Below are 21,390 nucleotides of genomic sequence, written 5' to 3'. Positions count from 1 at the left end.
ATTTTGTAATTGTGCAAACTGTTTACCTGTCTGTACATCTAAGTTTTAAATTTTAGCTTGCATAATTTCTTACAGGGACTGCCTCTGACATTAATTATACAAATAAAGGATCTAGTATAGAGGATGAGCTCTCTACATTACCTCTTTCACCTTCCACTTTATTGCTCTTGGAAAGCCTGCCGGTTCCCTGTCTGCTGGGAGCAACTCAATTCAGAGTGTGCTGGTATTTCTTTCTTGATGATAATACACATTTTTTTTTTTTGACTTGGACATTTCTGATGCTATTGGCACACATAATGGTTCAGAGATGAAAGCTGAGAAAGCTAATCTACTTAATCAAATCTTACAAAACCAAAACTGATTTTGGTTAAGCAGTATTTTGAAAACTGATGTGGGTTACTCATTTTATCTGAACTAATACGTCCTCATTGTAGACAAGAGCAAGGTTGTAATGTAATACTTTAGCAGTGTGTGCTGTAGGCCACGTTAATATCATTCTTTCTGTTTAAGTGCGCTTGCTTTTGTCTTAGTATTAAAATCATAATCTGTACCCTGGGAGAACATTTTTCTCTTCTCAAAATTCATTGCAGACTTTTTTCTAGATTAAATATTAATGTGTTAAGTTAATCCCACTCCATATCACAATGTCAGTATGTTTTAAATAAATTTGCAATTTAAGAGACAAAAATAATGGTTTTAAAATACTTTCTTAAAAGAAAGGGGTTTTTGGCTTATATGAGAAAGGACTGTAATTCGTTAACTTAAATAATTACTGCTTTGTCATTCTCTCTATCATCACGTTTGGTTTTAGGCTGTCTTTGCTGTATGTGATTCTTCAGTAGTAATGTGTGGTAGAGCAATCAAGGGTACTGTGTTTTGTGTTTGCTACTAGCATATCATTTGTACTTCTATAACAAGCGCATTGAATAAAGGCTGAATGGAGCAAAGAGGTAAAGAGCAAGTGCTTTTGAAATTCTCTGAATCATTAATGTAAAACAATGATCACAAGTTTCATACTGCAGGTAGTCTCAAATGTGACAGATTGTTTCCGTTTCGGATAGAAGGCTCATTGGTATCATTCAAAAGAAGCACGTTTGCTGTCTGCAATCTCTTTTTAAGAATTTAGTTTGCCTTGGCTTTACGGAAAGTTGACAGAAGCTTTTAGTTTGTTTTCATTTCAGCCTGCTGAATTTCCACCCTGTCTTATGACTTCACCAAAATAAACATTGTCAAAAATATAGTAGCCAGCCTATTGTTTGCAAGAGATCACCTTTTGAAAAATGTGTTACAGCTTACGTATTTTATTCAATAAGTATCTTGCGCTCACTTGAAAAGGATTTTCACTGGTACCCTTAATAGCAAATCCTAACAGTAGACTTAAAGCTCATGGTACTAGCTTTGAATGCTGTTGCACTGAGTGTACCTCATAACCTATAAATGCCAGCACTGTGCCGCGGGTGTTCACCAGCTTATGAAATTGTTCTTCTGGCAGCAGATATTTCTGTTGGCTTCGGTGGTTCTAAGCAAATGTGATTCTTTAGACTCGTTCTTACTAATGTAGTTACATAAGCTTAAAAAGCTCAATTGCCATGTGTGTTAGGAGTTAGAATACTCTTGTTAAGGCATAAAAGAGATGAGGTGGATGTAGGCCTAATAGTCAGGAACCCTTTTTTTTTTTTCCATCTCATTTTATATTTCTGGCATCTACTATGTAAGAAAGAGAAGACAAAGCTTGTTCACTTTCGTAAAGGACTTTGAGTTCTGCAGAAGCAAAGGAAAATGCTGTTATGCAAAAAAAAAAAAGGGGGGGGCAAACCCCCTTTTAAAAATGCATTTTCCCATTGTTTTTTTCCTTTTTATTCTGTCATGCTGCCTGTCTGAATACTATTATAAGTTATACAACATACAGTATCTGATCTTTAAACTTATTGGAAAAAAAAGCATGAAAAACCAGAATCTTTCAGACTGTGTTTATTAAAATCATAAATACAAGACAGAAGAATAACTTCATAATCTAATTTGCAGTAGACTTGTCTTCAAGGTGGGGAGTGAGTCTGTGGTTAGTGGGACTAGAAGTGTAAACATACCTTGGTTAACTGGCTAGTATGTCATATGTGCCAAAGGCTTCCTGGCATGTAGCAGGCTGTGTAATTTTAGACTATACAGTCTATAAAGATACACTGCTGAATGTAACAAAGTGGTTCTGGTCTATTAAAATACTGGCAAGTGGCAGAAGGGAACAGAGTGTGCAGAGAATAAGGAGTCACTCTGTGGGTGATTAGATAAGGTAACCGGGGACCGGTCCTGCTTCTTTATCTCTCATAGCGGCAGTGGGTTCAGGCTGTTTGCACACACAGGATTTCGGTCTACTTTTGAGATAGAGCTAACAGAACCGTTCCAGGATTTGAATAAAAAGGACGTAGGAGGTGGCACACATGCTCCTCTAGAGCATTGCTGCTTCTGAGCAGTGGTTTGAACTTATGGCTGGAATGGTGCTCTGCACCTGGGAGTCGCTCATTTTGGTTGATATGCTTAGCTCACGTGTTATAAACAAAGGGGTTTTGAGTCAGGCACATGCAGTTATTTTATGATGATTTCTGTGAATAGTTGTTAAGAAATTAAAATGGGGGGGTGAGAAGCAGCAACAATAGTATTAGGGTATGACAGCTTACTTCAAAATTATGGTGACAGTCATTAGGACACATCATTCTGCTTTTAGAAAAAGGTAATGAAACCTGACCTGCAGCACTTCAGTTTTAGGGATTTTTCTGGTGTTTGATTTTTTTTTTTCTTCTTTTTATCTTGAGGCTAGAGACAAAAATATTGAATTCTCAGGACTTAACTGAGACTGTCATCTGGGGCCTTGGATGTGATCCGTAGGCTCCCTGGGTAGAGCATATGGAGAGTTAAGCACCTCAGAGTACAGTGCACTGAGTCAGTAGCTGCTGCGCACCAGCCCAGAGGGAATGCTGAGGAAAAACATAGATTATAAATCCTTCCTTTAGCGGGGATTAAATGTTTGATAATGACTGTTCTGGGATACAGCAGATACTGTTGTTATATACTACTTCTTGCCAACCTTACTGCTCCTTTCTTAACTTCAGAAAGGTTAACGACTTCATTTCAGAACAGAAATATTATGTTTATGCTAAAAAAATAAAGGTGCTACAGTATTATGTCTATGAAGCTCTTTCAGATTCTTGGTTTTGGTGGGAGTTTTTGGTTTGGTGCTTTTTTAAAGAAAAACAAACTTTACAGTAATGTTTGTATTCTGAAACTGATGTTACTGTACCATAACTACAGTAATTAAAATAACTTTAAACCTGATGGAGGGACTTCGGTTGTAATTTAAGAAATGGTTATGCATTTTACATGGGGATGGTCTCACATAAAATGCAGGAACAGTCAGCCGGATAGGAACCTGGTCTCCTTGCTCTCGGGAAAGAGACCAGGCTGCTGGGATGCAGTTCACTTGTGCAGTTCCTAGTGTTCCTCTTGTGAAATTTGGAACAACTTTAGATCTTATGACCCACCAGTGTGCTGACAGGCATCAGCGGTCCAGGCAAGCTGGGGTGCAGGCTGGGAGCACTCGCAGGCTGCGGAGGGCACAGAACACGTGCATTCTGTGGCCCAGACAGAGCCTTTCTGCTGCTCTGTTAAGCATCTCCTGTCCTATATGTAACAGAAGAAAATGAAGTCACTGCAGCACTGTGTCTGTATCCCATTTGGGAAGATCACAGGAAACTGATATTTTTTACTGCAGAATGAGTTAATTGACTAAATTGATGAACTTTGCCTAATACTGAGAAGTTTCTGCATACGCTGTATGTCAGAATTATGAGTTTCCAGGATCCTGCTATTTAAAAAGTTATTCACTTTGTAAGTTTAGAGGTCTTGGGCACTAATTCCTCAGCAGCGGCTTTTGGGTTTGCAGTTTTAGATTTGGGCCCCAAATCTAGGTTTACAACCCATTTTAGGAACCAATTATTTGTGTAGATGTGGCTCTTCTGTTTCTTCATGCTACCCTTTCCCTGGAAAAACAATTTAATAGTTAATTCTTTTCAAACCGGTGACATTTTCTTCATAGGGAATAGGATTACTGCACAGAAGGCTATGGCATTTTCTGTTTGCTGGAGAATGTTCTCTTCTTGCTACAAGTAGACAAATCTAATGTTTTGGGGTTTTTTTAATAAAGTCTGTAATATGGTTTCAGTGCTTTCATTATATTCCTCCAGCATCCACCTGATTTTTATTTTAAACTTTGTAACCCTTATACTTGACACTATTAAGCAGAATTTCTGTTTGATGTTTTCTGCAATTATTTTTAAGACTAACGCTGCTGGGATCTTCCATACCTCTCCTGATCAGTCAGTCATTTGTATCTTAAAACTAAAATTTTCTTATAGATTGTTTATGGTTTAGGGTTTGGTTTCTCTGAGGGGGTAACAGGGAAAGAGAGAGGAACTGATTTTAAATAGTGTCTTTCAAAATTATTGTGGGCAGATGACTCTTAGACCAAAGAAACCCATATTACGTGTTGAGTTTTCTCAGCATGGAACATGCTCAACCCAGTGAAAATGGACACACTTGGCTTCACACTGCTGTCACAGTTAATTCCCTTGAAATCAGAAGACCTGCTTTTTATGGAAATGTGTGTTTGCAAATGTTTGTCAGATGAAGGCCTTAACTGATGTTATAGGTGTTTTAAAATGTATTTGTTTTGTCTGATTTTAGTGTTACATGTAAGGCATCCTCCATCCACAGTGGTTACATTACTAAGCATGACAAAAACAGGGTAGAGGTGCTTTTCTGTTGAATCAGATATGACCTGTGTAGTTGTTAACCTCAGAAGTCTTTAGAACTCCTAACTGAATGCTTTATTTTGTAGGGTGAAATGGGTGCAAAAGGACAGGATGGTGTTCCTGGTCTTCCTGGAGAAAAGGTACGTTTGTGTATATTGATATGTAATTTGACTTACAGGAAGTGTTGATCATGTCAGTGGTTTATCTGTAGTTATGTACAGAAATGGGAGGCCAGAACACTTCTGTTAAAATATGAGATTATTTTACCTGCACTGCCATGTTTTTGTAGCACATTGAGAAAGCTACTCAGACCAATAGTGTTCTCTGCAGGTGAACTTGTTTGGTTGTTTTTTGTTTGTTTTTTTTTTCTAGAAGGGGAGGGCTATACAGAAGCAAAGGAAGCCACTCGTTCCACTGTGCAGTTTGTGGTCTGCAAGCCTTGAAAAGAGTTCTTATGGTCTCAACAGGGCATGTAGTAGAGGTTTGAGATAAACACCATTGACCTATAAGTGAAGACTTAGGAACAAGCCATGGCTAAGAAGGCGTGTCAGTCTCCTGTGTATTCAAGAGGATAAATTTCGCTTGATTTCACAATGTTAGTGTGTGAATTAAGGCAGTTGTAGGGGTTTGAGTTCAGAGCTGGTTAGCTGTGTTAGAGGAAGTCCACCAGTCTATAATCCAACATCTTCAGTATGGAAGACAGCCCTTGTAACATTGAGAAAACAGCATGTTGGCGGAGTTTCTAATCATTTGTCCTCTTGTGATTTTTATTTTACTGTTCCATAGTAACAGTTGAAAGAAATAGTGGATTTTCTGTGTATACATGGAAGTTGGTTAATATATGACTGAATGAAACTCTCCAGATACATGTGTTAGTGCACTTCATTGTTTTTTTTTTTATTTTTTTTTTTATTTCAGGGCATCTTTAGCATCACTATTTCAGTCCTCAACCCTCAATTCTGTCAATTTAGTCAGTATATCAATTTCGTAGGGTACTTCAAGTTCCTATTCTTTCAGTCCCATAAACAAGCATGCCTTTTAAAAGCAGCTGTTGCAGCCAGAGGCTCAGAATTCCAATATTGCACTTTCTTGGTTGACATGCTGCTTTCACATGTATGCAAAATTTTAGTAATGGCAGAGGGTTTAGTTTATTTTTTAATTATCCAGATTTCTAAGTACTGAAAGTAGAGTTTCACTTTAACTGTCAGGTTTAAAATCTGTAGTTAACAGGTTATAGAATTATGAAATTATCTTTTATTTTTACTTAATGTTTCTGTCTCAAATTGTGTTATGTTAAAAATGGAAGGTAGATATGTAATATTACCAAGGACATGAGTTAAAATAAGAATATTAGCTGCTGATGCTGAGTTATATGTGGTAGAAAAATGGAGAGCAGGCTGCAAAGACGTTCAAAGGACTTTGCAACGTTGAGGGACCGAATCATAGTGACATGTAAAACTAAGAGAACAAAGTGATGCAGATGAAGTGGAAAAACAAAGCAAACATTATGTATTTCATGGGCTCCGGACTAGCTGTTACTGTTCAGGTAAGCAGTCTTGGAATTACAGATCAGTGAAAACATATGTCACTGTTAAGTACAAGTCAAATTAACAAACATAACTTAGAAATGATTAGGAAGAGAACAGGGAACAAAGCAAAGGCATTTTAATGTCACTGTTATTAATGAAACCATTTTGTGCTGCATCTTTAATGATGTATATGGATCTGGTTCCCACATCTCAAAGTGGATCTAATATTACTGGAAAAAGTTCGGAGGAAGTGTGAAGAGTGATCAAGACAATTAGGCATCTTTCAATTACGGTGTGACAATGTGGACTTCAGTTTGAAAAAGGGACAACTGAGATGAAATGTGTCCTATTCTGTGCTCTATACAATCATGAGTGGAACAGAAAAGATTAATGGGGATTTATTTATTTATTTTACTCTCCTTTTCAGTGTGCAAACTAGAGCATCAAACCTATCTGATAGCAATTCCAAAAAGGCTAGAAAGGGCTCATTCTTCCAATTACTTGATTACAGTTTGAACACTCTGCCACAGGATTTAAACAGTCTGAAAATTTTTTAGAAAGTTGATGGAATAAAAATCCATGGAGTGTGTCAGACGCATACTGCTGCTTGTCTGAAAGTTCTTCAGCTCCAAGATGCTGAAATCTGTGAAACCCACTGGAGAAGCCTTTATTGTTGTCCTGTTGTTATCTTTTCCATAGACATCTGTTGTTGCCACAATTGTAGTTATATACTTGACTAGAGAAACCTTTGATTTGATCCAACTAGACAGTTTTTACTTTACTGTGCTCCCAGATGTGAATTAATGGAAAGAGTTACTGTAAAACATTGTAGATTGAATGTGATTGATCTAGAATGAAGCTGTGTTTTCCCTTGGCTCTTTCTGCGGTTCCTTCTCTGATGTTATCTATCTCTAAAATTACCAGGCTACATTGCTTTTCCAGTACAAGTTATTACTACAGTTTCCATGGTTAATACTGTTTGGGTTTTTTTCGCTTAGCGCCTTGCAGATTCGCTGTCAGGCCAAATCCCAAAGCTCCTGTTAGTTTACGTAAGGCTCAACAGTCAAATCACATTTAATATAAAGACACTGTACTTTTCCTAAACATTAGAACTCTTTCAATTCAGGCTACATAAAAGCCATACCATTGTTACAAATTAAAAATAAACTACCATGGAATCTGAAACGGGCAAAACCAAAAACTGTTGGGGTGGGAGGGAAGGCAGACAAAACATTTTGTGTGTGCATAGCTGAGGGAACTGAGATCCAGCCACCCAGCTTCTGCTAGCTGGAGTTGTCACATGTATGCAGAGTAGTACGGTGCTGTGTGGAATTATCAGCTCCTTTCTGGAGGTAGAATCACTTTCTTTTCCTGGTGTTGTGAGGGTGTTAACATGTTCTGTCTCTCAGCTGATGTATTAAGAGCTATGTGAATTTATGTGTGTCTGTTATTTTTGTGCTCCTTTTTCTGTGATATTTGGGATACTGAAAATGTACATAGATTCAAAGACAACTGAATGAAGTAAAGGAATAAAAATACTCTAAGCACTGTTATATATAAAGGCATCTCCTACGTTACAGGAAGTTGAGGTGTCAACTGGGCAATGCTGGGGTGGCTTTCTCAGGAGTTACTGCTGTTTGTTTATCCTCTTAAACCCTTCAATATGCATTATCTTTTGTTGGAAATGTTACATTTATTCGACTGGTGTGGCTATTTTTGTTTTCCCACACTGTATTTTTCTAGGCTTTGTGCAGATGAGCCTCCTGAGTCACTGATTAGAAATAGGAAAAAGAAATGAATCAATTATTTTTATGTAAATGCAGTTTGAGGCTTCAGAGAGCAGAAGGGGCTCTTTCTGATACACCCCAAAACTATCTGCTGCAATACTCCAGTGTTTATACTTGCTTCCCTGGGCAAAGGTTCAGAGAAAAACTACATGGCAGATCTTGCTCATGTTGCTATGAGTAAGCAACAATATCAATTCATTTGACCTATTTTAGAAGTTTAGCTTAGAATGAGATAAATTTGTCTCTTGAAAGGCCTGTAGAATTGATTAGTTCAAATATATCTGACATAGTAGTGAGAAACTAAAGTTAGAATAATCCTGTCCAATACGCTTTATTACTTGAGAAAATCTGACCAGGAGAATCTCCCTGGAATGTGCTCCATGGTCATATACTTAATTTTCAAGATCTGTGTAAATGAGATGTTTGTAAGGCTTCATATATGGCCTTCATTTTCAGGGATCTAAAGTGTGAAAATAGATTGTGTACCTCACAGATCTTCAGTCTGTCTTCAGATATGACATTTGGCCTTATGTCATTTTTAAGACATATTATAGCTGACAACATAATTTCCCAATCACTAAATGCTGCAGTGGTTTTGCAAGAGTCACGCTGGCTAATTGGTGCAGATATAAGGGGCGTAGACTTCTAGGAGGCTCTTGCTATTTGAGAGGTTGGATCTGCTAATACGGAGAACAAAGTTTAAGTCTTGATGACTCTAGGATGACATAAGAATAGCCTTGACACCCAAAGGAAAACATATGAGTGTTCAGGCCGTGGTTCTGCAGCTTTACTGATTTTTCTACTGCAGTTCTTGCAAGCTGCCAAAGTAAAAAATGAGGTTCCCTCTGACTAGCAACAGACCATAATGTGCGTGTTGTCTCATCTGCCTTCAGGACAAAAGCAGTCAGTGTGACAGCGCTGATGACCAACCTAGAGAGTCAAGAATCAAATGCAGTTCCTGTGGAGCCCTACCTCAGCCCCCCAAAGTCACACCACAGTAGATCGTGGACACCATCGCATATATACCACTCTATTTGATGTCTAACTACCTAGTTCCTTCATCCTTATCCTTTTTCAGGGAACTGTCTTAAGAGATATTTTTTTAAACAGTAGATCCTACTTAGGGCAACAGAGGAAATTCTCGGGAGTATCAGAGGAGAGAGTTCTGTGGTCTTAGTTTATAGTTCTAAAAAATAAGAGGGTAGTAGTCCTCCCTTGGAAGGAAACTTGCTTCATTTGCAGACTGCCAGAAGATCTGGAATACGTTGCCATGGTTCCCTTCCTGCAATCAGGACTGATTTGTAGCTTAGCTTTCCGGGTACACTTCTTCAAGGTATCTGTCAAATCATGATACAAGAAGAACTGGAATGTTATGGTAAATAAGAATCAGTATGCGTGCGAGACCTTATGCCTTGGCCTTCTGGAGATGTTCAACAAAGTTTGTGAGGATAGAAGAAACACGTGTCAAGGGAAGCACTGTGTTAGCCTACTTTTTTGTGATTAGCAAGTGAAATTTTCTCTGGATACACTTCTGCAGTCATTTAGTATAATTGGATTGCAGCCAGAGTGCTGGCTATATGGCCTGAGAAATTAAATCTGTCCCTGAAGCAGAGGTTTGAGGTGACTGGAGTGCTTTAAGGTGTAGGATGACAGTCACCTGTCTGCTGCAAATCAGGCCTCACAAGCTAAGCAACACTGATCTAGCAGTTAAACTAACCTCATTATGATGACAAGAACTGATTGCCAGTAAGAATGATCTTCATCACACCACTGGTGTCGTCCGAGCAAGGTTTGATACACTGTTGGAAAGTATTCCTATTAAAAAAGTTTATTTTCCTAGTGTTCCTGTCATACGGAAATGGTGAGAAGACTGTCCTGTTGGTGAGACCCACAGGCTTCTCCTTTACTGAAGTCATAGTGTTTTACTCTGTACAGGTTGCATGTGTGCAGGTCCTTTCCATAGCACCTACTGGGGGACTGACACAGATAAGGATGGTCAAGTTCCCTGCTATCCGTTTTGTATTGGGAGAGAACAGGGTTAGTCTCTCCACTCTTCCAGACGATGAAACAATTAGACTTTGCATGAAGCGTATAGTGTGTTGGGTCCTCCTTTTGTAGTATTACTTCTAGGCCTTCCAAATAAGGTATTCCAGCCTTAAAAATGTGTTCTTATACCTTCTATGAGGAGAAGGAAAAAAATTAAAAAATAAAAAGGCCACCAGATCTTTTTGTTCTCATTTATGGGGAGTTCATTCTGTCCCTTTCCTGAGCTTTTTGTAAACTCAAGCAAGCTGGGTTTGATTTGCCTCTGTATAGTTGAGATTTTTCTGTTTCCTGCACTACTTGTGTCATTCAGCTGAATACCTCAAGTCCTTTCCTTCTCTTTGCTTCTGGGTCTGTAATGCCATGATAATGAACCTCCAAATTAAAAGTTTATTTATGTCCCAGATGCTAGGTGATGTAGTCCTGTATGGTTTTGGTTGGTTTTTTTTTGGTTGGTCTGTGATTTTGTGGCAGTCAAGATGAACCTCTTAACTGTTTGGCATACCACGTTTTAGGGGATGGACGATCTCCGTGTACTTGAAAAGTTTAGTGGGAGAGTTCCTGGTTCTGAGAGATAGGTTGCCGTCATGGCATGTACTTTGATATAAGGTACTCAGCCTCTTGGGGAGTTACGGCTTATGTGTTTTATGGGTCCTGCTAGCCAAAAAGCTCTTAAGCTTCTGAGAATGTGCTGATGGCAGCAAGGCTCAAAGGACTCAAGCTGCTGAAGGTGAGTAATTGGCTCTGTTATTGGCCATCCCATCCATATTTGTCTATCTTTTTCTATTATGAAAATACTTTTTCTTCTTTCTCTGTTACTACATTCTGAAAAATAAAATTGATGTAGCCAGAAATGTAATTCAGAAAAGTCAGAAGACTTACCAAACTGTTTGTTTCAGTTCCCCTTTATCCAAACCTTCATGGCAGTTGCTTGGTTATGGTTGATGGTATATGATTCATAGTGATGGAGATGATGCATTTATGTTTCTTAAATTACATTTTGTGTAATACTTGTGACACCATTCACTTCTAATACTTGACTTTCAAATGGCTTAGCTGTACTGTTGTAGTTTTTTGCACTAATTTTTTGCAATCTAGATTATAAACAGCCATCCTAAAATATTAAATACATTGAGTAAGCTTTTAAAAATAGCTGATTTTGCACAGTAAGCCTGAAGCAGCAGTGAAACGTTCAATATGCTGTGCATTTGCTACTGTACTGTATGGGTGCTCCCGCAGTGTATTAATAAAATAAACAGTTTAGACAGACTGAAAGGAGAAAGAAATGCTTATGTGAATAAAAACAATGTTTATCACTACACAACTTTGATTTATATTCAAAGTCAGACGCGAGAAAAAAAATGAGTGTACATTTCAAGAGCTCTACCAAGCGTATGAGTGCTATTTGTACTTCAAGAGTTATGAAAATGAGATTGGGTTTACTTGAAACTGCGCAGTAGGATTGTTCCTTCTTTTGTTCACTTGGACATATTTGTGACAATGGCCTAAAAAAGTGTCATGAAGTCATTTATTTTTTGAACTAGAAGATAATAAGATTAGAATATGTAATGCTGTTTGTGGTGGTTGTCTTCTCATTTAACTGTATGAGATGATTATCTGTAACCAGTTTTCTCAAGTCTGTTATCAGGGTGTTTTCTTCAGTTTTAGCTGACTCTGAAACCTAACACTGATGATTTTATTCTTGTTAAATTCGTTTACCCTTTTGTAATAGGATTCTCTTTATATTTGGTACAGGTAAGGAAATAATTAGTAAAAGGGTCCCCAAAATGTGATCTAGATACCATTTGTGGTATGCGCGCTGCATCAAAACGGCGTGTTAACACTTCCCGAAGAGCCCGCTTTGCACTGCCTGGTGGGAAGAGCTCTCCTTTCCCTTAGTGATACCTGAGAAAATGAGTTTGAGAACTGCTGCATTATAAGATTATTCTTTTAAGAAGTTGAATTCAGAAGCTCAATATAAAAAATGGCTTTGAAATGTCCAGTGCTTTGTTTTCCAACATGACTTAAATATATATATGTAATTTAAAATTTTGGAAAAAAAATTATAAATGATGTGCTAGTATAGCATGTGACTTCAAATTACTTTCAGAGATGCTTTTAATACTGATCTCCATACTGAGTTACTCCAGGGGCAAGTCTTCAGGGCCAGCTATGTCATAAAATCCACAACCGGAAACTTGTTAAATGTACATCCAAATCAGATCGTGTCATTATAAAGATCCTTGTGACCATTGACCTGCTTTCCCCATTGCTTCAGCTGGACCATGGAAATGCTGCTTAGAATGTTCCAAGGCATATTTGACTTTGTTGAAGAGCCATGGATATATGGCCTATTATGCCAGTTGAGCATATGCTCCTGGAGCATCAATCACTAGTGCAAATATACAAATCTGAGGAGACATTGGTGTTGAGCTTACAGTAATGCAGTCTTTTCCTTGCAGCTGTCTCGAAAGATCTCTGGACACAGTGCCTTCCACATTTCATGTGCTGTACAGATCCTTGAAAGGGGTCAAGATATTTCCGAAGTAGCTCATCAGCATCTCTGAGAAAGCTTCCAAAAATGCATGTGGAGCACTGGATAGGTACTGCTTAAAGCCATCTTACTCAGTTTGTCTGTCTTTTGTTCAGTGCCATCCAATTTCTGAGCTCCTGTCATTGCTAATCAGTTATATTTCAATATTTTTAGATCAGGTATGGACATAAGTTGTGCCAGTTATGCAGCTTTGGAAAAATCTTTGTACTGCTTTAGTCTGGAGTCTCCAAAAGAGATAAAAAGAGTATAATCACTAACATAGGAAAAAGTATATGACATCAGAAAGCTTTTCAAAATAGGAGAATTGTGACATATTTAACAGGAAATCAGGTGTAAATTTAAAAAAAAAGGTTTTATGGGTAAACAAGTAAGTAAACAAGTAAATAGATTAGCCTCAAAAAAGACAAACAATGGTTTTCCAATTGGAAATTTTATTACCACTATGTTTAAAGCTTTGAGTTTGAGAATTGCTGGCCATTAGAAATCAGGCAGTTCGACATCATTTATTACAGCAACAAATTTGACATGAGTTTTGTGTTCTGTTTGTGTTTTCAGTGATATTTTTGTGAGTAATTAACACGTATCTGACTTTAAGAGATGGATGAATACGAAAACAGTAACTCTCAATAGCTTTATGGTCCATAAATATGCTTTCTAAAAATTTTACTGGGCAAATATACTTTAGACCATTACGTTTTACAAAACTTGCTTCAGTGCTTCAGCATGTATAGTTCTTGCTTGCTCTCACTCCCTCCTTAGCATTACAACGAAGTGTTTTGAAAGCCTTTGATCATAAATTTGTTTCCAGAGAGCTGTCTGCTGGGCTGACTTATTTTTGCCTTATTAGGTAATTTTTGCAGTTCACAGCTCCAGGAACTGTTGAGCTCCCTGGTTTTTCAATTCCTAAAGCTAAATGACAGCAGTTCAGTTTGGTTCTCCATAGAAAGCTCCGTGGAATCAAATTACCTTGCGTGCGGTGACACTGCCTGGATGTTATTTCCATTCTGGGGGGAATGGTGTTAGTGTCCGCTGTAGATTGTGTACTCTTGGTGAGCAGAGCCTTCATTTTTAATTAAAGAATTGTTGCTTTTTGAGGGGAAAAAAAAATTATGCTTCAGTCTGTCAGCTAACCCATTTGAGGAAAGTTGTGGCATTGTCTTCTGTCCTCTTGTGGTTTCCCTCAAAATCAGATGAGTACTTCTCAGTAGAACAAAAGTGCAGATGTGTTTTGGGAGCCAGACACTAATGCTTGTATTGCTCAGCATCAAAGCCATGGGCTCCTTCAGGCGGGTGACACTGGTGAGATAAGAGCGGGGGTGGACGCCGGGTCTACCCTCTGGTATTTGCAATGAAAACTGTAATAACCAGCAGAACGCGGCCGGTGATGGGGGCCCGGCGTGCAGTGGCCGCTATTGTGCTGTGAGGTGTGGCCAGAGAAACCAGAGGTCACCGGCTATTTCACAGGGGTCTGGGCTGCTGGGAGCAAAACTGAGGGTGGCACGCTGCCATGCAGGACAGGCTTTTGTTAGCGTCTTATGTAACGTGGAAGTAAAAAATAATGCGGCTGTTAAATAATGCAGTCATTAAATGCAGCTCTTTGTTCCCTAATCAGAGATTCATGAATACTCCAGCTGTGAGCCTGCCTGGCTCTGGGATTCTTAACTATGTTTGAAAAGCCTCAGTCAGGACCTTACGGACTTTGAAAGGGCGGGGGGATTGAGGATTTTTCTTCAATTGTTCTTGAATTATATTTATTGGGTTCTTTCTGTGAGGTTTCTGTGGCATATAGATTTTTATTTTTTTTCTCTTTCAGTTGCGAGGGCTAGAGACTGTAGGTTTTGAAACTAATATTCTAGTCTTTACACATCTCATCAGAAAGTATAGCTTTAAGGAAAATTACCCGTTATGGCAAGACTTGGTGTTGTAAAGGTTGGCAGCAGTGTGTTGCAGGAGATGGACTAATCGGAGAGGAAGGAACTTTCTCACTGTACTGCAGCATTGTACAGCTTGTCTGACACGTTTTGCTTAGGTTGGTTTGTTTTCTTTTGAGGAATTAGAGATTGAACTTCACCAAATACTAGATTTCTGACCTGATGAATCATTGATCTATATTAGGATAATTTAAAAATCAATAACTTAACGTTACTGCAATTTAATTTGTATATAGCAGTGTTTTCTTCTACAGTATTTTCTCCATGGCTAACAACTTCTATTACAAGTAGTGCATGAAATTTAGGAAAAAAAATTGTTAGACTAATGTGTAGTACAAATTGTACAGAGGTTAAAGATAATACTGTTGGCTGCCATGACTTGTGACCTATTAACTATTAATACTTCTCTGCCCTTTTTTTGATGGGTGAATTGTATTAGTCACATAATTGTTTAAATAAATCCAGCTAAGATGTGAATTTTTAATGTCAATGAATATAATTTTTCCCCCCAAAAAACTTAGAAATTGTAATGTAAGTTTTGTATTCTAAATTCTGTGTAAATTGCTTTTTTTTCATGTGTAGATACCAAGTTGTTGGACAAAAAAAACCCTGCTTTTTATTCGCATAGTTAAATCATTCATAGGTATTGAAAAACAGGATGTTGTGGTGGTGTTTTTTTAATTCTCACTGCTAGCCAGTATTTATCAACACCTAATATTCATACTGCATGTTTCAAGTCTGAATCGATTAAATCAACGTGACACGCTGAGGCCGGGCCAAGTCTTGTCTAATCAGCAGTCAGCACTGTTGCTCTGGCATGAGGCTCCCAAAAATAGAAACACAAGAAGTCAAACAAGTAAGTGGAAGGGCACTAAAAGAAAAAGTGCTGCTAATTCCACTGTTGACTTTCTGTCTAATGGATTCTTGTTCCCAGGCCACACTAAGTAAAGCAACTGGTGCGGGGTGTGTTTCTGCAGATGGCTCAGCAGTGACACACGCGGCCCAGCTGGTTGACAGGTGTTTGATTTGTATTTAACAAGTACCTCACACAAGCCAGACTTATTTTTTTTTAAACAGATACTGAGAAGCTAGTCAGCTGATACTTTTTCTTCAGAATTAACACCCCTTTCACTGTGCTGCCTTTTTGTTGTGAATGGCAGTTCTGCTGATTTTCCCTTACAAATGAAAATAGCATCATTTTAGTTCATAATAAGACAGATACTAAATAGGAGAAATTAATTTATAGTTAACTTTAATAGTTGTAACCTGTTACCTTTACATGTGGATGATGCACAGCAGTTTGTTTATAGCTATTGACAATAAGATCTCAATAAATGCTCACTTATCTCTCCACTTCTTAGAATGAAAATTCCCTTAAAGAGTATGCATGGAAGGAGAATGACAGACTTCTGGGGTATAGCTGTCACACTCTGTGTTCATGTGTCTTCCCATAATATGAGAAGGTCTTGGGACTTTCTTGTGTGGCACAAGCCTGGAGTAGAAGAAATTCCCTGCTAGGAGGAGCCTACAATATTGATAGAGATGCACCCAAGGCTGGGAGGGAAGAGCGAAGATGGGAAACTACTTAAACTACTTAACAGATGAGAACAGTGTACAATGCTATTCCTTATTGATTTTGTTGTAAGCCACATAACAGCTTGCTGAATAATTGGAGAGAGGTTGTCTCAATAGTGGCCTGCTTATTTAATTACACTTCGGGGGCTTTGTTTTGTTTTAAGAACTGTGAGTGGAAGAAATGATGATCTTTGTGGCATTTGTTAGTCAGTGCTGTGATAGCAACTCTGCTGGCAAAACCAGCAGTGGAAATAGTAGAGTATCAGGATGCTCTTACAAATCATCTTTGATTAATGTAAACTCTCAGAGCCAGAACTAGCCAGTAGGATGTGTAATATAACAGTGACTACAGCCAGTTTTGTCTTCCCACTCTCCCCCGCCCCATTTCTTCATACTTTCATCGGAGCATTTTTCTTTTCTGCTATCAAATCCGTGAGGTGGACGAAGGTGAGACTTCAGGAACTGTTAACAAAAATGCATGGCTCTTTGCAGTGACAGGGTTATAATGCCAGTTGTGAAACAGCCAGAAATACCACCCTGTAGAATATAGTGTACTGGCAGTACTTCTGCTGAACCTCGGAAGCATGAGAAAGGAATGCAGCTGGAGAAATGGCTGTCACAGTAGTGTTGATTCTCTAAATAAATATTGGGGTTTAGTGAGAGGATGATTAAAAACTCATGCAGAGAGCCTGTGCCCCTCGGATAGTGGACTACTTTCTGTCAGGCATCCCAGATGTGGGGTATGGAGTAGGCTAACAAGCCTCAAAGAGGCTAAGAAAAGGGCCTGAAAGGAAAAGTCACAGTCCTACTAGGCTGAGATGTCACTGCTCCCTACAAAGCTGCTGAGAATTGGTAGTAATGGGGGACACCTGGAGACTTACCCTCAGGGAGCAGTTCCTATGGCTCCTGTGCTGACAGTAGATCCACTGATCCCAGATTCACAGATGGGGAACTGTCTGTTGGAGTCCTAGATGCATGGTTGGTATGTCCTCTTCATCCAAATACTAGCCCGTCCCCGCACTACATCAAATGCCACAAGCAGTTTTTTTTTTTAAGTGAGGAGATATATTTCTTGGGAAAGTCTTAAACTTCTGAGTGTAAATGGAGACATAGAAACTGTATCTTAAACTGCTCTATTTATCAATAGTTGATAGGAGGTTTGCAGCAACACAAGCACACCAGTAATATGGTATTTCAGAAAAAGTACTCATCTGAGTTAGTTCCTAGATTGGAAATTCCAGTCTATATACAGTCAATTTATTTTTGATTCACCTTAAATCTTTAGTTTTGCTACTGTTTTTTTGCATTTTGTATCTATGTGGTAAGACATTAGACTTAATAGTGTTTAATAGTCTGTGGGAGAGATCTTTGTTAGTGTAAACTGACATTGGTACTAGCTGAGAATCTGCCTCCTGAATCTTCAGGTTATGGAAGTGGATAGCGATGATGACGATAATGATAATTCCTGCAGTAAAGTAAACTTCGGGCTCTCCAATTATTATGGTGAATATAATACTCATACTTTAATATTTTGAAAAGACCTCAGCAATTCATTAATACTGGATAATGTGTTTTAATTTATATTTAGCATTATTGCATTTCAAATATTATTTTAGCAAGGTCGTCTTGCTAAAAGGTCAAGATGAATTTCCCGTTCTGTTGAAACTTTAATAGGATTTAGATTTGCTTTAATGCCATGTTATGGCTGGGTTAACAATAAATCAATAGACGGTGTGTAAATCAGGCAATTTTTCTTTTGACAGATCTACCGTAAGGGAAAAAACAGTTATAAAAATCTGTCCGTTATCCATGACTATAAGATCTTTTCAGATTTTTTTCTACTGTGTTGCTTCAGATGATAGAAATATCCAACTGTCTAGACTTAATTTTCTAAACTGTTAATCCATAAGACATTATGAATCTTTGAGAACCTTTTGCAGCCAGAAGCCTATTTGTCTGTTCTCAGTACTCTACAGGAAACATTCTCATGGTTTTTGTTTGTATTTTCTTTACGCTCTGTGTATGATGTTATAGGTCAACTGAACTGGATTGTTTTCAAGCCCATGTTCAATTCATGTCTCCGCCACTCCCAACATTATCCACCAATCTCCCAACATTATCCACTTCTATGCAGTAAAGTATGCATCTTACCTTTCTTACTGAAGGAATGTAACCGGATGGTGGGCCATTAAAAAGCTGTTGACTCATTTGACTCAAGTCTGAACAGTAGAGGAAAAAATTGTAAAGGCCCTTCAGGCTCTAGGACAGTGTGAGACAAAAGAAGAAGCTATCCTGTTCCACTGCTCTTCTGCATTGCCTAGAACTTTCTCCTTGCTTGTAAAGCTCCGTCATTACAGCCCCTAAGGGCTCCACAGGGGCTAATTAGTTTCCTCTCACAACTGAGGAACTAAACCCAAACTACCCAAGGTCCTCGTTCTGTGCTGATAATATGTTCTGCCTTCATTTTTCTCCTCTATTTGCTGTTTAGTTCCTTGCAGTCCAATTCTGTTCTATTTGAAATCGGTGGCATTTAAGAGTTGTGACTGGAAATGTGCCTTCTGGACTGAGTCGTCGCTTCTTGATGAAGAAGGTCAAGAAGGCGGCAGTTGTCACTTCTTCAAGGACATACAATAGCGGTGAATACCACTTGTATTTGCCAAATGCAGAAAGAACACCTACTGACAGCAGAGGCTCTGCTCCTGCTGATATTTTTGACTATATAAAACCTGCTCCTTGACATCTATAAAAAGGCTTCAGTCAGTTCGTTATCAGTTTTCGAAAGAAAAACAAAAAAAGGCAATACGCCGGCCTGTAGTTATGCATAAAACTAAATGGAGTGATCCCTTCTTCTAAGGTTTTCAGAGCCTCATGTTGCATGAAAATAATTCATGGGAGCAAAATATAGAAACAAACTTTTGACTTATGCAGTTTATTTGTGAAATATGTGTGCTTTTACATATTTAAATGTAGAAATTGTGCAAGTTGCATGTTTTTTAAGGCATGCTAATAGCAAAAAAGGAAACTCTGCCAACTGAAGAGTGTAGTCTGGAGTAAGGAGCCCTTTGGCCTTGTTCTCTGAAGCTCTGAGCTGCCTCTGGCTGCTGATTCAGTAGTTTGCATGCAAAGCACCGAAACATAAATTTTCAAGTGTAGTTTAATTTGGAGTGTATTATCATCTAGTTGCCTGAATGGGATAGACAAGTCAGACTTGTCCCAAAGATGGTTATTGGGGAGGGTTGGGAATGAGAAAAAATTGATGCTTCCTGAACTCAAATTATGTTATTAGGTGCAAACAAGAGCAGTAGGGCTATTCTCGTTTGTCATTCTCTTGAGCAGCTACATAAAAAAGCCACAGGAGCCCTGATCACAAGGACACAAGAGTCCTCTGACCAGCCCTTGCATCCTTGCCCAAACTATGATGTACCTGCTCTGCTGGGGCTGCTGTGGAAGCAGGACAGAGCAAAGAAAACAAAATATTTAGCCATCACAAGCTCTTCTTTGTCAGATTATTTTAATGGAGGATCTTATGCTTGCTCCCATGGGTCAAGTTTGCATCAAGGATAGCACTGAGTAAATAGTGCTGAGAACTGGTAGTTCATCAGTAACCAAAAGGGAAGAAAAGGATCAGTAGAGGCAGTGAAACCAAAAGGTCATAATATTTAGCAGAAACTTCCTGACATGACTTATGCAGGAGATTCATGGGGCAAGTCTGCATAAATATCAGCTGAATATATTTTTATGTAATTAATATTCTATTGGGTGATCCTAACCATTAACAGGAGCCCGTTTAAAGAAAGAAGGAAATATTCCAGTAGGCCAAGGAAGGTGTCATATAATGGTGTATAATTGGTGTGGGATTTTTATTTGTTAAAGGCAAAGCTCTGCCCCGACTGGTGGCTCTGGACTGGCTCGGTACGTGCTTCATGGGGAGGATGCTGCTCGAGCCCTCTGACAGTACGTTGTTGAACATTCCGCTCCATTTCTGCAATGCTAAAAATAGTTGTCCTCATTTTAAAACACCAGGCTATTAGATTATTCCAGGGGTCTGGCATACTTAGGGTAATGGAAGGCACATATCCATAAATTATCAAAACAGTAAGTAGTGTTTGACCGCGCTGATTATACTTCTATTAAGATGAGTTTTCCTTGCTAGGAACGCTGGAGTACCAAGTCTATTCTGTAAATCAAGCTCCTGGCAGTGCCCCAGTAAACTGAAAAATAAAAGGAAAAATGTTTGTGTTTCATATTGAGGATGGAGAAGCATCTGACTGCTTCTTGGTGGTTTTGTTTTGTTTTGAATTTCGCAGGATCGTATCTGCAAAATGCTTAAAGTATTTAATAGTAATTGTTTCTCTTTCCCAGCATTGAAGAGAATCTTACGACGTTCCAGCATGTTTGCCATTATAAATCATGTTAATGCCCAAAATGTTCCAAATAGCAAAATGCATTCCAGGTGATTAATACAAGTTTCTCTCAACTTTTTTTTTTTCAGTGATTAGATAATGTGGTGCCTAATTAATTTTTGGCACCATATTGTTTGGTAGTACAAGTAACCAATGCACTTTATTAAGTTCACATACTTGTATGTTAAGACAGCCTCTCCTTTTATTTTCTTTTAATCTTTTTTAATGGGAAAGTCTCTTATTTCAGGGGAAAAAATAGCTAAATGTGGAAGTCAAGGTATAAAAATTAATGTAAATGCATTCTAAGGAAGTTGCTAAGTGTACAGATACAAAGCATCTTACTCTATCTTGAAAACCTTTAGATATAAACTGAATCTCTAATTTTATAGGGTGTTGCAGTACAGTTACAAGCTGCAAAATCAATAAATGATAAATACATTAAGAACCATGATTATAAATACACTGCATGTTTCCAAAATAGTTAAAGCAAGCACAACATTAATCATTTTAGATTTAATAAGAATCAGTATTGATGTAGGAGGTTATTTTTGCATTGTTGTGTTGAAGGGATAATAATTTGTAGAGCACTGATTAAAAAGTGCAAGGCAAAACACCTATGGCTTGTCTCCACAAAAAAAAAAAGTGAATGTGGGTTTCTTCTAGTATACAATGATGCAGTATTGCAGGGAAGGTGAAATATTATTATCTATTAACCATTAGACTCTGAAGAATTTTTCTGAATTCATGTTATAAATCTGGAGAAAAT

At 38.2% G+C, this 21,390-nt stretch overlaps 1 protein-coding gene across 11 annotated transcripts in view; it reads left to right on the top strand.

Annotated features, from left to right (window-relative positions):
* COL19A1 (collagen type XIX alpha 1 chain) overlaps window positions 1-21,390 on the top strand; it is a 217,860-nt gene that overhangs the window by 44,433 nt on the left and 152,037 nt on the right. For all 11 annotated transcript variants that reach the window (XM_074581449.1, XM_074581448.1, XM_074581444.1 and 8 more), the window contains one exon: window positions 4,889-4,942. In XM_074581449.1, coding sequence (XP_074437550.1) covers window positions 4,889-4,942 — 54 coding nt within the window. The remainder of the gene's footprint in view (window positions 1-4,888; window positions 4,943-21,390) is intronic.

The sequence above is a fragment of the Larus michahellis genome, chromosome 3 (genome assembly GCF_964199755.1).
Source record: "Larus michahellis chromosome 3, bLarMic1.1, whole genome shotgun sequence".
In the NCBI taxonomy this organism is placed as follows: Eukaryota; Metazoa; Chordata; class Aves; order Charadriiformes; family Laridae; genus Larus; species Larus michahellis.
Note: the sequence above shows the minus strand (reverse complement) of the source record. Positions and strands in the feature narration are given on the sequence as shown.